Source organism: Tetrao urogallus (assembly GCF_951394365.1).
Source record: "Tetrao urogallus genome assembly, chromosome: 2".
Taxonomy (NCBI): Eukaryota; Metazoa; Chordata; class Aves; order Galliformes; family Phasianidae; genus Tetrao; species Tetrao urogallus.
In genome coordinates this window covers 53488228-53507600 of record NC_136814.1, presented here as the reverse complement: position 1 = coordinate 53507600, position 19373 = coordinate 53488228, and the positions used below count along the sequence as shown (strand labels likewise).

The window sequence follows — 19373 nt, the reverse complement described above, 5'->3', positions numbered from 1 at the left end:
GCAGTAAATAGCTATTCATTCATCTATGATTATTCTGTTATTCTCAAATTTCAGCTGGTGCTGCATGCACAGAATTTAAATGTTGGCTTCCTTGCTCTGAATAGACAACAAAGCCACAAAGCTTTCATCTACCGGTAAGGAGTTCACATTCTGAATCATGGGATTTGGTGACCTCAGCTTCACACTGTTACTGAAGAACTATGCTAACATCTGAAAAATGACTGTCTCAAGGCATAAGTTATCAGAAGTATTCTGTATTTTACCAGTGGGACTATAATTCAAGTTCAGTGACCTGTTAAGTGTTCATTTTTAAAAAATTAGTAAAATTTTATGTCATTATGTAATGTAAAGCCAAATAAAATGATGCTGGTCAAAGGTCATCATAAAGCACTAGTTTTACAACATGGAGTATGTTGCACTTTGTAAGGGAGTACAGAGCTGCAAAAGAGTGTCAGGGTTATGGTTTAAGTTTTGAGATAATTATTAACACCTTATACTGTCATTTTGACCACTTTTTCATCAGCTTTGAATCATGCCTACAGCTAAAAATATCTAAGGGAAACTATTCTAATTTGAAATTGAAGTGCTATCCTTTCCCTGAAGCATAACTAGCTGCACTAAATTTTTTCAAACAGTTAATGCTGACACCAGTGCAAATCATAATTCCACTGATTTCAGTAAGGTTTTGCAAATTGTCATTGTTTTACATTTGCTGCTTGCTGCCAATACATATCACAAAGAACTCAGTGGGGTGCAGCAACATTCCCTGCCAATACGCAGATATAAAGCAATCAAATACTGGGTGAGGGACTGTATATGTTCTATGATAATTTTCAGTATGTGATTTAAAAGCATGGAAAACAGCACTCAAACCACTGTACCCTTTAAACTGAGTTCTAAGGATTTGCACACTAGGTATACAGACAGGATTATTTGGTCTGTGCTACAAAAGTGCATATGGCTTAGTAACACTTCAAAAAACCAGACTTTACAAGTAACTATTCATAAGCAACATTTTGGGGCAAAGTATTCTAGAATATCTGTCTTGAAAATCCCAGGAGCTCCAGCACTTCAGGTTTGGATAGCCAGGCTCCAGAGTATCTTTCTGTCTATCTTAGCCCACAGCACTGAAGCACCAAAGTTAGCCACAGCTTGTCTTTGGAGCCCACACACACAACAGGCGAAGATGAAGACAGAGGAGCAGTATTGCAGGCAATTAAACTGTAGCAGGCGTATATTCATTCCAGCACTTTACTTTTCACCATTACCTTTTGTTCAATTTCTTCATAATCATCCTGGTAACTTCCACAGATTGCACTGGAGGACGAGGAGAAGGTGGGGCCCTGAGAGTAATACTGAGAGCTCCGATAGCCATCTCTCCGCAGTTTGTCACACTCTGCCAAAAGACAGGGAAAGAGGAAATCAATGTATTAGCAGAGCATTTACTGTTTACACTCAAAAATATATTGTGTTTTACTCAAAGAGGTTGCCATGCATTAGCACTGTCCATCCCAAGCAATAAAACAGAGTTGCATTTCTCATATCTTTAATCTATATTCAGTCTCCCTCTCTTTATTTATACATGTATGCCCATGCATAGCATGTATACATGTGGCTTTTATTCAAATAAGAGATGGCGAAAGATTTGAAGATGGAAATTGATTTATTTGTTGGTTTTTAAGCGAGGTCTGGCTCAGTATCTTGACAGATGGCAGCATCTTGCAGGATAGGAGACAGTAGCATGCAAGTAACACCAGGGTCTCATTTGCCAGGCCGGCAGACACCCATTATGTGCCTTGCACTCGAAATGATGATGTTACTCACTACTCAAGCACCATCTGCTAAGTAACTTTGGCACTGACCACTCATCTTGTCTTCGTGCCTACAGAACAGACCATTTACTGTGATTTTGTAAAGAGGAATGCAAAGCACAGGGATTTTAAAATCTCTTGTCGACACAAAGCATGCATAGTTTATAACCGAAGAATTTTCAAAGTTCAGAAAGAATTCACAGCAAACATGCATCTCCACTCAAATGGCCAAAATCATAGTCAGCACCCTTATCCCCCCACATCCAAGTCTTCTGTAACTGTCCTCCCGACTCCTAATTGATATTCATTGTGACTGTGCTAAAGAAGAACAGACGCCACAACATAAGGAAAAATTAAACGTTCAAGATGTGGCAACCAAATTCATCAGCCCAGTCAAACTGTTAGCTTTACACTTTCAGAGACAGATATGTGAATCTGCTGAAAGATGAGGATTGCAAAAAAGAAAATTATTTGTTAGATTTCTATCCAAGGAACTGAGATTTCTGCACAATATATAGGCTGACACAAAGTGCTTTTGTCATCACTTGCTGGGGAAAGATATTCTGAGACTGTACTATCTGTCCCCCTAACTTGATCTCTTTAGTACTCCTTAAAATGGAAAATATGTAGTGTTTATACTGAGGGAAACATTTTATAGAGGCTTTGGCTTGTCAAATGATTAACTGGAGTTACGACTTGCAACTTCAGCATGTTTCCTAGGTTATATCAGACGTTTTTAAAACTGGGTTCTGTAGGACTCCATGGGGATAGTTTAACTGACCTCGAGCAACCACAGCTCTGCAATCGTTTAATCAACACGGACTCCTTTTCATATGCACACACATATCAACAGTAAGAGTATGCAACTGACAATTAGCTGTTTCCATCAGAGCCAGACGCAAGTCCCGGCCTGTTGCATGCTTCTGCATGAGATCAAAAAGGGCACAAACCCATCATTCTCTCAGTTCAAGGCCCTAAGCTGGCAGCGGTGGATTCTGAGACCCACATGAATTCTGATAGCTCAGTCAGCAAGCCTGCTTACCAGTCCCACACGTGTGAGCGCACCGGCACCGCACGCATCTGGCAAACAGCTGCTGGGCCTCAGAGGGGGCTGAGAAAAGGATGCCAGCAACCACAGGAAAACAAATTTCTCCCCCACCACTCCAGATCTGGCACTGGATCCAGGCAAATCCAGCACACAAAGCTCACAAAGACAAGCACCCCGATGGGCCAGTTTGTTGGTGTGAGCTACAACCAGCAGCAATAAGCAGGCTGGGGCAAAATGGAACAGCATGAAAACTTGTGTCAAATTGCAGCAGAGGTTAATGCCCAAATTGTCGACTTCGGCACTGCAAGTTTTGCCTTCAGATCAGTCACTCATCACTTCAAACCAACACAAAGGCAACACAAGATGTACATAGGAGTGAAGTTAGTTTTCCTTCCACTCCTGGGATGAGGCCTTGGGTCCTGACCAACTGCTTCTGTGGCTCCTCCAACACCGGGCAATCACTGGATGAACGCCTCAAGAACCACAGGCTTTATGAAGTGCAACAGATGCATGCTCTGGTATCAGCTGCTTAGCTTTACTTATTCTTCTAACTAAGGAGATGAAGACGATGAATAGTGCACTTCAGGAGGTCTGAGAAGAACTCCCTGAACTTTTGAAGAAGACAGAACCAAAGGCTTCAAAAGTCCACAGCAAGTTCAGCAAGCGAAATGACAATAAAACAGTGGCTGTTAATCAAGCTCAGAATCTCTGTTGGTCCACAATGCAATACCCAAGTAATATCAGAAGCCACTGCAGTGATGTGGCTGCAGAAGTCAAGAGAATTGCTCAAATTGCTGAAACTCACCCAGAGAAAGGTGACCAGTCCCAAGGAACTGTTTTTTTGTTTGTTTACTGTCACAGCACATTTCACAGTTCTAGACAGCGCCTGAGGCCAGCTATACTTCTGCAGAGGTTTCAGGCAGGTATCTGTAACTTCACTTTGTAACAGCCCAACAGGAGGTCAGCCACTGTACCCAAGCAATGCTACTGCCACTGTCAGACCAAATCTCGTAACTTCTGTCTGAAAAGTGTTCTAGATGAGAAGAACACACCTCATCTGAGTGCCTCCTTAAGTCCCACATGGTCCTCTGTAAGCAATTAACTTTGGATTTTTCAGCAAAAGGCTTTATATATATACATATATACACACACTTTAAAAATATATATATTAGGAACAAGTACATTATGAAAACTTCCAGACATGGATCTTTTTTCCCAGAGGAGCAATACCACAATCCAACTATCCCAGCAGGGAGGAACACTAGACAGAGCTAGTGAAAAACTTCCTACAAATATTCGTGTTATTTCAGAGATGTCTGAATAGGTTAAAAAAAAAAAAGAAAGAAAGAAAAGAAAGAAAAAAAGGAGACAGGCAGCTTCAGTTATTAATAACCTTCAGTTCTAAGAATGCACCAGTACATGAGTGCTAACTGAGCCATGGATATACACACTCTTGAACCTCATGTCAAGGCTGATATATCCATGCTATTCAGTACACAAAAATGTGCACAGCCTAAAAATCTCTGCCTAAAAATTGCTGAAGCAAAATACAGAAGACTGCATCATACAGGACACAAACACTGATTCCTGTGGATGCACTTGCTTGAGATCAACTCAGCAGCATATGCACAGATAGTTCAATGCATGCTCTATATGCTGCATTACTTAGAGTGTATCTGATCTGAACAGTGAAACAGTATTACTGTGTCCCAAATGAAATAGCTTTCTTCCCTCAACAGCTGCCACTTGCCTGCAAAAACTAGGAAAATGCCTCTCTGTGGCTGAGTGACTGCAATAGATGGAAGCACTGGGCAGTGCCCCAGCACAACAGCCAAACTATGCCCTCACCACTTCCCCTTCATCAGCTCCTGGGGATAACCATGGAGAGGTACTGTGTACCATCTCCTGCTGCCTTTCAAGTGCTTCTCTAATTAAAGTCATAAAATAGTTCTTTGTCCTTTTCATTCCGTACTAGTGATATATTATTTCAAAACTTATTCTATATTATAATTATTGCTTAAAAATTGATTTAGTCACATTATGTTATAAAATAATTTTTCCTCACTTACATGGCTAAGTTAACTCTTCTTAGAGATGGAAATTTTGCCTGAAGAGAGTTTTGCTGTTCACAGGGTGGGTTTTAGTTAGGCATAAAGAAAGTGTTTGAGAAATGTGGTCTAAAGACTTTTAAAGGTTTTCCATTACTGTTACAGTGAGTAGGGTAGATTCAGGGGATGTGTGACAGAAAAATATGTGTTAGTGCTGTCAGTGCCCATACCGTAGTATCTGTGTTGCTGCCATTTAACCAACCCCTCATATGTCTGCTCAGTGTTTCATTATTGCAGTTTGCTAAATCCTAGTGTAAGACAGCAGCTTACTAAAGATGCTCTGCTTCTCACCAGCAACACATGACCTAGTCACAGTTCCGACTTCCAAAAGGGGAATTTACAGGCAATGGAGCTGAGTGCAATCCTGCATCAAAATATTAAGCCACGAACACTGAATTCTGCACTACTCTACAGCTTACTGAGCTTTGCTAATTCTTACTTTTTACAATGTTTTGGCAATAATTCCATAGGGTAAGGTCCAAAGATCAGGCTCCAGCTTAATAGCTCAAGCTCTCCACATAAAACCTTATTGGCCTCTGTGGCATGCAGTGAGGCCATGGGTACAAAATACCATCAAGGCCACTCAATCCCACGTAGATCTCTTCATTTTACACTAAGAACTCACATGTAATTCCATTTGACCCTGAGCTGATAACACACAGTAGCAAACTTTGCGTATCCAAGTGATTTACAGCTTTACAGACAATCTGAAACTATATTGTTACATGAAAATTTGAGACACAAATCACCTGGGTGAACAGAAGGCACAGCACTGATACCTCATTAATTCATTTGACATGGTATTACTGTGGAAAACCAGGATTAAGGTATAACTTGTCCGCTTAGTTCAACATCCACATCACACTGCTCCGTGGCACAAGAAATGCTTGGTTTTCTAGCATGCATTGGATCTTTTTCTCTCCTTTGGTAACATTTTATACATTCCAAAATTTTCCACTGAAATTAATCATGGAGTCTTGGAAATTTACATGAAGCAAAACGCACTGCCCTGCCAGCAACAGAATGGTCAGAGAGAGCGAAGAGAGAAGTACTGCTCTGTAAGTAATGATTCCTAATTCACTGAATTCCTCCACGCAGAAAAAAATTGTACCCACTGATATTAATTGACACTTGCTGAATGTTTATGGAGAACCAAACAGTGGATGTGAGGTGGTGGGTGGTACATTTCAGAAGTAACAACAGCAAACCACTTCTGCTTTGTTATTTTTATGTGTGGTACGAAGACTCTGGTTTATAGCTGGTGAAAATGCATAGGTCACAGTGGTGACGATGTTGAAATACAGCTTTTTGTAGCTGCGAATTTGTTCTATCAAATAGTGTTATTGTGCTCTTTGTATCAGTTGCAGTTTCCATGGAAATAAATAGGAAGCATTACTTTTGGAGCAACCCACATACTAGGGTCATTTTCAGAAGCTTTCTAGAAGATTTCTTTTCATTGTAACATAACTGTTCAAGGCTGTCAGTGGCCCCTTCACAGGAGAGCTCCCCGGCTGCAAGCAGACAGGCACCCAGTACCGGTTTTCAGGACAGATCCCACCTGAGCCTGGCTCCCTGCAAGGAGCAGCCAGGCCATGGCACAGCCATCACAGCCAGCACCAGGCCCCACTGCCTCAGGCCTCAATGTACAGCTGCCACTTACTAAATTAGTCCTAATGAGATTACACGTGTAAGCAAACATCGCTCACGTGACGGTTGCAGAATCAGGCCTTAAGCTCTGTAGTGCAGTTGTCCACACGTATACACTCAAACACATGCTTGAGAGAACATGTAAGAGCTCAATACAAATAATCCACCCGTCTGCATTTCTAAGCATTCACTAGCAACCACTGTTGTCGTGAATTTTAAACTAACGTGATACTTACAGTTAAGAGATATGGCAGCTAAGTTATTCCAATATCCAAAGAGCCCTGTCTTGCTTGAAATAAAAAGCTGTGGAGGCAATCATCAGACTGCTTGAGCAAGCAGGGATAAATGTCCCAGAAACACTCAAGCTTGCCTTGCACCAAAGAACAGAGCCTGCACCTCAGGACTAGTTGCTAAAACCCAGAAAGAAAACATCTACCAAGTCAGGGGCAATTTCACAGGGGAAAGGATGAACCACACAGAGCTGCCCCAGGCTGCAGAAACAGAAGGGCTATAGTGCAGAGAGGAGGGGCAGAGAGCAGCAGGCGCTCCCGTGTGCCCCACTCCCTGCTGCCTTGGGAGCAAGAATGGACAAGCGAAAAGCTGACAGCTGCGTCGGCATGCTCGAGAAATTATCTCAGTTCTACTCAGGGTGACTTCTTGGCAGAGCCTTTCATGTAATAACTTGTGTTTTGTAGTGTAGTGTGGGGATTTCCTTTTTTTTTTTTTTTTTTTTGGTACTACAGAGAGAGGCTATTAACTGCAGGAGTCAGCTAAACTGTCAACCATAGAAATAAATCCGCTGACTAGAATATTAAAGCACGTTCATCCACTCACTGAGCATATCACTGGAAAACTGCTCTATTCCCTCAGGTCAGATTCTTTTTTTTTTTTTTCTTTTTAGCTTTAAACATTGTAGCTAACCCCTTCTTATCTGTAAATATAAAAAATCTCCTTCCTCCGTAAGTCAGGACCACAAACTTTATCTTATGAGTACTGACAGACCACAGTACAACATATATTTGTCTCATTAAACCTCTCCAACAGAATGAAAACCATACTGTGAAAGCAAACTTTTTAAAGTAACATATTACTTTATACACCGCACTTTTTTAATCACTTCTGTAACTTAATACATCATTGCTTTCTACTTTGGAATAAGACCTGTTTCAAAGCCAATAAATAATTGCACTTAGTCTTCAGGCACTCTTTGAATTTGCTTTTCCAGCTGAGCTGAGGGAACGTAAGTATCACAACTTTATGGCACACAGAACCAGGTGTCAGAATACTTGGTATTGCTGCTAACCAAGCAAATCCACTCAGGTTAGGTCCAGGCAAAAACTTTGCGCCTGTAGTCATAACACAATCTAAATTTTACCAGCGTGCCTCCTAAAGTCAGACCCGCAGTGGTTATCCGTGCTTTGCCTGCACCACATGGATATGGGAATGCACTTTGAGGTAAAGGCAGCTAAAAGGCCAAGCTGCCTTTGCTCTTGTCCTCTCCATCATATAAGCAGCAACCAGTGCCAGTTCCAGCACTGTGGACAACCTTTTCTAAGGAGCAGAAGAATTTAACGGAATTCAACATCTCTACTTGTGAAGATTGTGCGCTTTTTATGAGATTTTTGGCACCAGTCAAACTTGCAGCTTTCTAACTGCATGCTCTAACTATGAGGCAAAAGGGCTGCTACCTTAAACATAACTGCCACCTCTCTATTTTGTGTGGGACTGGTCACACTGGTGTTATACTGGGATGCACTCTGAGCGTATCTATCAAACTAGGCCTTCCTCAGATGCTGCTCCCTGGTCTGCTTTCTGCATTACAGTGTGACAAAAACAAGGACAGGGTGACTCTGGACTCTAGATGTGACGCAGAAGCACAGTTAATGGGAATTTCAGGAGGTAATTTTCCAAGATAAAAAGCTTGAGGAGAATAATAAAGCCTGAAATCGTAATTAAAACAGACACTCTAGTTCAAAGGTCTCTTTAAGATGGTAAAGCTAGCTAAAGTCACCAGCTTTCACTTTGGGTCTCCTTATTTGTGTATCATCTGCAATGTGCAGATAAGAATGCACAGCTTTCCTTGTGTGGATGAAACAGGTTGCATATGTGCAGGGCTGTACAAAGGCAATCTGGTGTTCAACAAAGATCTCACGCTAAATGTGACTTTTAAAAAAAAAAAAAACAACTCAATTTAATTCCAATGCAGCATCTATTTTTGTCACTGGATCTAAATGAGGCAGACAGCTTGCCTCTACCACTTTATATTCATTCCTCCCAAAAATTCACTCAGCTTGGATCAAATCCTATTTCCCTTAAATGTATAAATCCCCATATCATCCGCAGAACTTGATTATCACAGGGAGTGCTCTATATCAAAGCTTTAAAATATGTTGTAAAGCCACAGCAATGATGCACTTGTGTAACAACTGAACTGTGACCAATTCTAACTGTAAAGCAAGTTCATGAACTTTAGCTGTGATATATTCAGTGTGCTGTTCTGTTCAGACTCCCATTTTTAATGAGTCCAGAATTTCAACAGATGTACTACCATGCCAGCCCAGTTGAAAAAAAAACTCAACAGCTCTTTCTAGATGCTTTGGCTAATACCAGCCTATGCCAATCCAGCCACCTGCCCTGTTATACCACATCTCCTTCCCCAAAATGCAATTTTATATTGCTATTTCTTCATCCGTTTTTTTACAGAATCACAGGGTAGTAGAGGTCAGAAGGAACCTCTGGGCCCATCTGCTCCAAACCGTAGCCAAACAAGGAGACTCAGAGCAGGATGCTTAGCATCATGTCCAGGCAGAGCTTTCGAACATCTCTGAAGAGAAGACCGTACAGCCTGTCTGGACAAACTGTGCCAGCACTCCATCACCTGAACAGCACATAAGTGCTTCCTGGTGTACAGAGGGAACATCTTGCGCTTGAGCTTGTGATCGCTCCCCTAGTGCTGGCACTGGGCACCTCATAAATGAGCTGGGCTCTCCACTGGGAAAGAGGGTCCTGACACAACAACAGGTCATCCCTCCAGACCAGCTTCCCCAGGCTACTTCAGGGCTCAGCTGAGCAAATGTTTGTACAAGTGCAAGGATGGGGCAAGAAGTGCAACATTAAAAGTAAAGCAAGCATGCAGTTAGATTTATTTTTCAAGGGTCCAGACCAGGTGCAAGCCTTTAGAAAGGATTCAAAGTAACAGGAACTCTGAAATGCGAAATACCTTTTACAGATTTAGTGAATGCAAACACTTTGACCATTCCTTTTTTCCTTAAGCTTTTCAAAAACAAATTAATGTAGTCCCACTCCCAGCTTCCCAGGTGGCCTGTATGATTTAGCCATAAAGAAAAAATTTCTAATGGCACCAAAATGCTACAGCCATTACAGAAGATATTTGTTAACAGGCTGTCATGGAGAGCGCTCAAAATCACTGTTTGCCTTAAGATAATTTCTGCAAGTGTTATACCACTACATTTACTGGTGACAAGATGTCTTAAGTTTAACAGTTTTCTTCGCCTCCTTTTGCATGTTTGATGCTGGCATTTAAAAAAGTCATCTTTTCCTCTTGTATTGTTATGAATATTTGCTGTTTCTTAGACTACTGGACATGGTTGATATAAAAACAGAGAAGATTTCTATTAGTTTTTCTCTTGAACACTCAATGCTCAACTTTTAAAGCTATCTAAAATGCTTCACATATACATGCTTCTTCTATACAAGTTATAATTCCAATCTAAGAGAGGAAGGAGGAAAAAATACGTACAGGAAAACAACTGAAATTCTGATGTTCCTTGTGATGGAAGTTGCTTACCTAGCACTGAAACTATGGCAGCAACAGATCAAATTTCTTCTCTCCTCTGAATACACTTCTGAAATGGGATTAAGTTAATTATCTTTCACCTGCATCTTTTTACTGACTGACCCACCTTAGAAAATACTGAAGAAACACATTAATCTGGTTTAAGAGAATACACTATCATTAGTGTATTGAAACAAATGTTAAGACTTCTTAAGACTTTCACTAGAAAAGCTATAATGCATATGGGAAACCAATCAATATGATCTACCTGTTTGTTTTTACATTCAGCATAGTGCTATAAACTAAACCTAAAAATAGGCAATCTAAGTACAAGTAACTAATTTTTTCAGCATAAGAGCAGCATTCAAAAACAAAGCGTAGACTTCTGATCAAATTCTGCTTAATTTAATTTGAATAACCTTTTTTTTTAAAAAAAAAAAAAAAAAACTCACTGTTAAAGGGGGCGGTTAGAGTACGGAATCTAGCCAAAACCATCAAGAGATGTACTGTGAATTAATTCAGAAACAGTAAAAAGTAGAGGACATATGAGCAAAACCACTGGCACAAACCTGGCTATTGAAACGAAAACAATTAGAAATAAGTTGATTACGTTTTTTTTTTAATTTTAATTCTTATTTTATTTTACAGCTATAAGGCCTTTCCGGAACATATGGTCTACCCCTAGTCCTTAATAGTCTTTTACCTCATTACGGTTTCCATTTGGTAGGGAGCTCACATATTGGCATCCCTCTGAACCTGAGCTAGGCCTATTGTTATTATGAAGTGGTTCCCCACTACTTTGCAGCTCTTTAATGAAATGTAAGATTATTTTAAGTCCATAATCTTCTCAGCAGGATTATCGACTAGTAAGGCTGACCCTAATATTGCTCATCTGAACAGTGATCTGGCAGATGCCCTGAGAAAACAAAGGGTAAACACATACCTGTCTGGAGGGTCTTGCAGCAAGACACAATAGAGGCTTTATGAGTAACTACTTAAATCCGGTTTTATTTGACAATGCTAACCAGATGTCTTCTGGAAAACAAATCCAGTGTTTCAATCACTGCTCCTTAAATACATTCCTTGAATTTGGCCAACAAAGCTAAACAGAAGCTACACTCAGCCAAATCCAGCTCTTCTGAAGATGAGATAATAAATGAATCATCACAGACATTGATTGGAACAACGAGCACTATACTACATACAAAGTCCGAGTCAACACAATTACACTGGGAAAAAAGACACAAAGTGCAGTCACTTGTGCAGAAAACCTTTGTAGCTGTAGCCTGAAAGCCAATATGAAAGTCAGAATATCTACCCGTGCACACTATCTTTAGGTTTACATTTTCAGTACAGATTTGCCACCTTAATCCACTGTAAACAACAACCAGCCCAAGCAATCAACAGCAGCATGCAACATAAAATTATTCCTAATCTGCAACTTGACCTGAGCAGCATGCGCCTTCCCAAGATCCTTGAGGAACAGGCCATCAGCTTTGAGACTGATCACTTTCCAGAGTTCGCTATGCTTCCCCTTGAGCAGTAACATATTTATTTCATCTCTTCCTTATTATTGCCAGCTCCCAACTCATGGCCAAGCAGCAACAAGTGACAATCTTTCCAGCCTTTTTTAAATTTATTTTTAAATAAAAAGGATGCTACATGGCAAATTGCTAGAACTGGAAGACAACTGCCCCTTGGAAATCAGGCCTTAAATATCCTCTTCCATTTCCCATCACTCCAGCTGATGCATTTGTTGGAGAGCACAAGGTAATTCAAAAGAAGCAGAAGTTAAATCAGTTCAGGCGAGCAACACATTTACTTCATCACTGTTTGCAAAACTATCAGAGACAAGCGCACTCTGGATTAGATTTTTCCTTTTAGGACACTTGGTAAACCCTGGTGAACACACTGCAAACCTGTCTGGAATGCAGACACACTTATGACCCACTTCAGGTAGCGAAACAAAGACACACTACAACTGCGGTGGGCCTCCTCCGCATCTTCATGACTTGCTCATCGACATTTTTAGACTATTTCACAGAAAAATAAGAATTATTCTCTATTCACTCTTATCCAAATATTTGCATCGTTGCTATGTATTGATGTATCTGTGCTCCTGGCTGAAGACCACTATACCTGAGACACTTTCCCAGACAGCAGTCCTTTAAGCACTACCACTCCAATAAAACTCCAATTTGACTCCAATAAAACATCTGCTCAGCCTCTTGGCCTGGAATGTGGACCAAGGAAACATAAGCAAGAGTCCACCTCAGGCCAATTGGAGCCCAAAGGGCAAGGAAACATGTGCCATGAGCAGAATGCATTTGACACCGAATGTGTCACCCCATCTGCTCCACTGGGTGCTCCAAGGCTCTGGTTGCTTCCCCTGAGAAAGGGAGAGTTTCTTTTATTGAGTGGAAACACGGTATTTAAAATAATTGGATTTACCATCACAAGCAAAGAGCTGGATCATTTTGTAAACCACATTTAAAAACATTTAGCAATGCTACCTTGATGATGATTTGTAGCTGAGCTTGTTATTCTGCTCTAGCTACCATGCTAAGTCTTGAAGACACTGCAGAGACATTAAAGACCTTCATTTTAAAACAGATGCAAATAATGAAGTCTGGATTTAACATTTTTCAAGCCATTGCTTTTAGTCAACAGCAACTTTAGATTTTAATAAAAGCCCAATAAAGACACTTCAGTTTTTGAGAACAGACATAAAAACTATGTATTACCAACTTTACAAGTTCCTGGTGCTTCATTTTCTAATTCAGATTACCGGAAAATATTGTCTTTTTTTCTTTTTTTTTTTTTAAATGCAGATGAGCACGTGCACAACTAAATAAGAATAAAGTTCTACCTCGCTTACTTATGAAGAAATTTGAACATAAGATCTCGCCATTTATCTTGAAAGTAGTTTTATAAAGGAAAAGCACAGCAGAAGTCTAGTTCATAAGTCAAAAATTTTTTAAAAAAGAAAATGCCACCACCATGTAATACCTATTATCATATGCTGCATGTGATCTCATAGCACAGCAAGCAAATGATATTTCAATATATAATATACTAAACCAAGTAATAGCAGCAGCATTAAAAAAAAAAAAAAAAACAAAAAAAAAAACACCTTTTCCAAACACAACACTGCTTTTGCTAAAGGTACAAAGAGTTCACAGAGATCACCAAGCAAAGAACTTGATTGCTCTTGGCAGAGTTTTGTAATACCTCTATCCTCAACATTTTAATTTTAATTTTAATTTTAAGCCAGCTTAAGAAAAAGCAGTGGTAATACTTTTTTGCCCCTTAAGCAGTGCTCAGAAATTTCTTCTATATGACAGAAAGCTTCAGCAGGTTTTTTTTGGCTACACCCATGCTATCAAAAAAAATCTGCTGAACTTTCCAAATTGTATCAGAGTAAATATGTTTGACCTTCTGTTATTTTAAAAGCTACTCAGGATTTTATCTGGTTAGTGCTAGAGGTGAATCTAGATGGATAAGAACATCTTGGCAGAAAGGATACCTTTACTGAATTGTTTTGAATGATTTTATACATTCAATATCTTTCCGGCGGTTTAAATAATGTCATGCTCTACAAGTGAATTACTATCAGTAGTCCAAGCTTTATACCTCTCTAATTCACTGGGGCAGTGACAAGTGCAAAAACATAGTAATAGCCAGCAATCAAGTTGCTATGGACCATTACTTTTCCTTACAATCTTCCATGCTACAATCACACAGCTCTAGGCAACTTATTTCCTACCTATTAAGAAACTTTGGAAAATGTGTCTTTTCTGAAACAGCAAGTGGAAAAAGAGTTCAGTAGCAGTCACAACTGCATTAAAATTTATATAACACTTATATGCTGAATGAAACTCAACCCAAGGTACAGAACTTTTGACTTAATCAGCTAAAGGTGCTCAGTAGCATCAACATCCTCTTGATTTCACAGTGCCACAGAAGAGTAAAAACTGATAAAACTTCAAGCAACACCCCTCTTATTACTTGGACCCCCTACAGACATTAATGGAATTACTGACGATGGTGCTAAATTCACACTGCAGCTAATCAGGGCAGCTAAAGGCCACAGCAAGGTGCTGCTCTCAGGAAAGCAACATGGCCTGGGAAAGAGCATGAGGCAAAACATAAATAAATGAGAGCAGAATTCTGTTGACTATGTCGGGAGCTTGAGGCCTGCTGAAGGCATTACGGTTTCATCTCTCTATCTCAACTCTACCCTGAAAGTAAGAAACTGAAATTCAGCTCAATACAAAGGAGTCTTATACCATGTGCGCGTGCCAGTTTTCTTTAATACAAATGTCTAATTGGTTAATTCTAGTAGCACTGTGTAGCTTTTGTTTTTATAAAGAGAACCAGCTCTAGAGAAAAACCCCATCAGACAAATAATTTCAGATGTGTAAGCTGGGCTAAGCAGCACATGAGAGTAAGTTTCAAAAAATATATTGGATCCAAATTTATTGAAGTAGAAGATGCAGATAAAGCACAAAAAATAATGTACAAAAAAAAATTAGAACAGCATTTTAACCTGGACTCAAGCAGAGAATAAAAAAATAGATGAATGAGTAGTTAATGCATACAAAAAGCTAAGTGCAAGTAGTATTATTTTTAATCCAAAAGAGGAAAATATCTTTTCTTTTTTTTTTTTTTTTTTTTTTTTTTTTTAAAGAATTTGCACATCTGTAATGGAACAGTAAATGTTTCAAGGCTAAAGCACTGCACAAATGCATTAATCCAATAAGTACAGAGGACACACAGGCTATCTGCTGAGCCATGCGTGAGCTAATAACTCCAGCTGTCAAGACTGCCCTATTAAATGATAACAAAAGGCACCTAGTAAGAGATGGTGAAAAATTAATTAACCAGAGAAACAGCAAGCGAAATAAAACATAGCAGCCAAACACTTCCCCATTCACACGTACATAATGAATTTTTCTCCATGTTCAAAAAGCAGAAATGTAGTGTTAAGCAAACAAAATTACACCATTCCTTTAAATCGAGTTAACTCTGTAAGCTATCAAATACCTGTGGTTCCAGCTGAAATGAAAAGGGACTCAATATAAGCTGGCTCTTAGCAGGGAAATCCTCTTTGTCAAATAACCAACATAAAGAAAACTCTTGTGTTAACAATTTCCCGAACAGGGATGTTAAGCTCTACTTTCCAATTTCCCTTTTGGTCCAGAGACAGCTGTTCCTACAGCCTTTTCCATGCACACTCCCAGCCTGCCCATGTTTGCAGGGCTGCACGAACATAACACCACATCTTCCGCACCACAGAGTGCAGGCATCCCCCAACAAAGGTACTAAGGTGAGAAACTGGTCTTCAGAAAAGCACTGCACCCTTCTGCAAGGAATAAGATGCACTACTCAGTGATTCCTTGCGAGTGCCCTATTCCCTACTTCTCCTCAATCCCTTTTCCAACTTTTCACAAACAGTCAAAAAATGGCATGGCATGGCAACAGAAGTTATGGAATGACACACCTCTGATTTGGTATAGCATAAATGGAATGATTCAGGACTTATTAAAATAGAAGGCATCAGTTCGGAGCAATTCAAAGACTCAATGGAAACGGCAAAAAAAACCCTAAGTTTTCCAACTTCTCCATTCTACAATACCACCCTACCAGGTAACAAACTTCCTTGTTAGATAGAGGAAAAATACTCAAGCTACTGGTAAACCCCCCTCAGAGCTCTTGCTGTGCTGCAGAAAAACAAGACAATCTTCTGAAGTCTACAACTTGGATAAGTTTGCAAAGATTGCGGCAAAAACTACCATGTTTTTAGTATCAGCAGCATCTCACCTCTCAGTACTGACTTGAGGTTCAGCTTTGCTTGCCGGTGCAAGTCCTCCACACAAGGTGGTCTTGAAGAAGGCAGGAACACATTTTCCTGCTGGTGCCACGGAGCAGTATAATGGACCGTCCATCTGCTCTCTTCGTCTAAGTTGGAAACAGCTGCAGACAGAGAGAAAAAGAAGTAAGTGCTACTGCAGACAGGTCTATCATGTAACCCCATACACATGTTTTGCCACGCATCATCTTGAAATTGAGAAGACCGTTTATCACCACGGTCCTATCAAAACATTCTTTAGACCCTTATTTCCTTAACAGTCAAAAGACCTCTCACTTCTGGAATTATAAATGGCTTAGGCTGGAAGGGATCTTAAATCCCATCCAGTTCCAAGCCCCCATCCACCCACCAGCTCAGGCTGTTCAGGACCCCATCCAACCTGGACTTAAACACCGCTGGGAACGGGGCAGCCACAATTTCTCTGGGCAACCTGTTCTATTGCCTCATCACCCTATGAGTAAAGAACATCTTCCTAACAGCTAACAAATTTCCCCTGTTTTAGTGTAAAGCCATTCCTCCTCATCCTATCATTATTAGAACAAGTAGAAAGTCAGCCCCTTCCTTCTTATAAACTCCCTTCAAGTACTGGAAAGCTGCAATGAGCCTTCTCTTCCCCACGCTAAACAAGTCCGGGTACCTCAACCTTCTTTCATAGGAGAGGTAAATGTAGTCTCTTGAGGGCGTGAAGGAAACACCCTTACATCCTTTTGTTTTTTCACTTGCTGATGCATTTATTGTGGACCTGTGAGACTATTTTTCTGCCCATGAACTCCCAGTCACTGCAAATGAAATTGGTTTCCTTGTCCTTGATCCTGCTAGGAGCCTCCTCCAGCTCAAGGGTGACCCTGAAAATGTGACAGCCACCATGAGAGATTACGACAGGTTCATTTGTATTGTGAAATAACCTTCTCTGATCTCACACAAATCAGGAACTCAAATTCAACGGAAGTCAACAAACCAGCTTCTTTACATTTCCATGAGTGAAAAGTAGGCTTGGACAACAGCAACTCAATAGGCAAACACTGCTCAGAGCACAGCAGCAATGAGTAGGGATGGCATCAGTCACCTCTTCCCAACCAGCACATCTATGAAAACACCACAATGACATTGCTAAGGTTCAAAGTTCCCTACAGACCTCCAGTAACAAATCAGCCATAGTGCATAAGTCTAAGATTTGTTTATCATTTATCTTTGCTGAGAAAGAGCCATTACCTTTTGTTTAAAGTTTATCATCAATAAAAACTTTTACAGTTGAATGGTCTTATCCCTCTACCCCTTAATAAGAGGAAAAGGGCACTTGGGGGTCATATTTTACAATCCCCCAGGCACTGTTTGGCCTTCAGCCAGCATGCTGCATATCCTTGCTTTTAGCTCTCTGAAGCAGGAAAAAAAACAAACCACTACAGCTGCGTCTCCTTCAAAGCACCTGCTCTGCTGGCTCAGCCCTATGGCACTGGCTTGCTAGCAGCCCCACATCCTCCCTTGCTCTGCTGGCTGCCTGCAGCACCCACCAGTGATGTTCTTGCAGTGTGCAGAAGCTGGGAAGAAATAGGAGCCACAGTCTACCGGTGTCTGAGAAATGGCTCTGCCTCTAATGCAGTGCATCTGCTGGGATGAGCTTGGATGGAAGTAATCTGGGCTTATTAGAGATCATAAGCTATGCCTTAAACTTCAAAACCTATCTAAAACACAATGCTGCTTTGTCCCAAAATGATCTGGGGAGCAAGAAAGTCCTTAAAAAAAAAGGAAGAAAAAAAAAAAAAAAGTGTGGAAATTCATTTAAGATTAGTGTCAGAGCTCAGAAAGTTTCTGAAGAATGGTTCTTGGTCACTCCATCCACAGGACAGCCTGATCCCACACCCCGCCCATCCCTCAGCACTGGGTGCAGGTGTCCTTGTAACCAGAGGGCACATCTATCGCCACCCACCCAGACACCACCCCTTCCCTTACTGCGGCGCCCGACCCTGCCCTAGGGCAGGTAGCAGGTTTACTCAGCGCCCTGCCATATAATCATGGACTCATCGCGGTTGAGACAGGCCTTCAGGATCACCCAGTCCAACCACAGACTGACGTACCCACTCCAGACTGTGGGAGGAGGGAGGGGGGCAGCCAGGCCTGCCACACCAAAACTCACTGCTCCTGCTCATCACAAGTGCCCAATAAACCTGCTGCACAGAAACGCAGAGCATGTTCCCAAACTACGCTCCCTCGTGCAATTCGTACACCTTCAGGAATTAAATTAAATAAAGAACTGCAATTCACCTGAAATCCATCCTGTCGCTAGGTCAGGTGTTAAAGATGTTCCCAGCAGAAGCAGCGGGGCAGCGCAGGGCACGTGGGAAACTGCCCCAAACATTCCTCCCCACAGCCTGCACTCACGAGAACCCCTGCGAGTCTGGCTGCTGCCCCACCACAAAGAGCTTTAACGGGAGCTGACCCAGAAGCCCTATAAGCAGACATCCTATAAGGCTGCCTCTACACATACCAAAGTATTCAACAAAGTGGCATAAATCACAACAACACAGCACAGAAGCCAGAGCCGCACTCTCCTGCGAGGCTCTGCTACTCCCCACGAGGACCGCCAGCACGCACAGCTACTTACTCTTTTTCTTGAAAAGTTTCATGAGAGATTTAAGCTTTGTGTTGATGAAAACCACCATTTTCAAGGTGTTTTGCTGCGATCTCGGAGCTTAAAACCAATAAGAAGCCGGAGCTGCAGAAAGGTGACTGGTTTCCGGACCGATCCTGGTGAAATTGCACCGATTTCTCCTCTTCAGAGTTCTCCCTCCTCCCTTTTTTCCCCACTAAATCCCAACTTTAGATATGTCTGGATCTAAACGCACGGAACCACTTCCAATCCTTCAGCCTCAAAGCCTCCTCATCAAGTGCAATCCCGTGGGCTGGCGACAGCCACTTTCCATATGCAAAACGGAGGAGGGGAGGGAAGTTAATTATTATTCACAACCAAAAAAAAAAAAAAAATCGGCTTTGGGGCTCACTGCGCGCTCCTCATCTTCTCTAAGTTGGGTGGCTGCGGAAAAGAAGGGTTTGGGAGGCGACCCTTTGCTGCCCACAGCTGCGGCGGCCATGC

General features: G+C 41.2%; 1 protein-coding gene across 1 annotated transcript in view; it reads right to left on the bottom strand.

The window, feature by feature from the left end:
- NHSL1 (NHS like 1) overlaps positions 1 to 19373 on the bottom strand; it is a gene marked incomplete at both ends in the record, with an annotated part of 162663 nt that overhangs the window by 29925 nt on the left and 113365 nt on the right. The window contains 2 exons of the mRNA XM_079550104.1: positions 1269 to 1396; positions 16234 to 16386. Of these exons, the coding sequence (XP_079406230.1) occupies positions 1269 to 1396; positions 16234 to 16386 (281 nt within the window). The remainder of the gene's footprint in view (positions 1 to 1268; positions 1397 to 16233; positions 16387 to 19373) is intronic.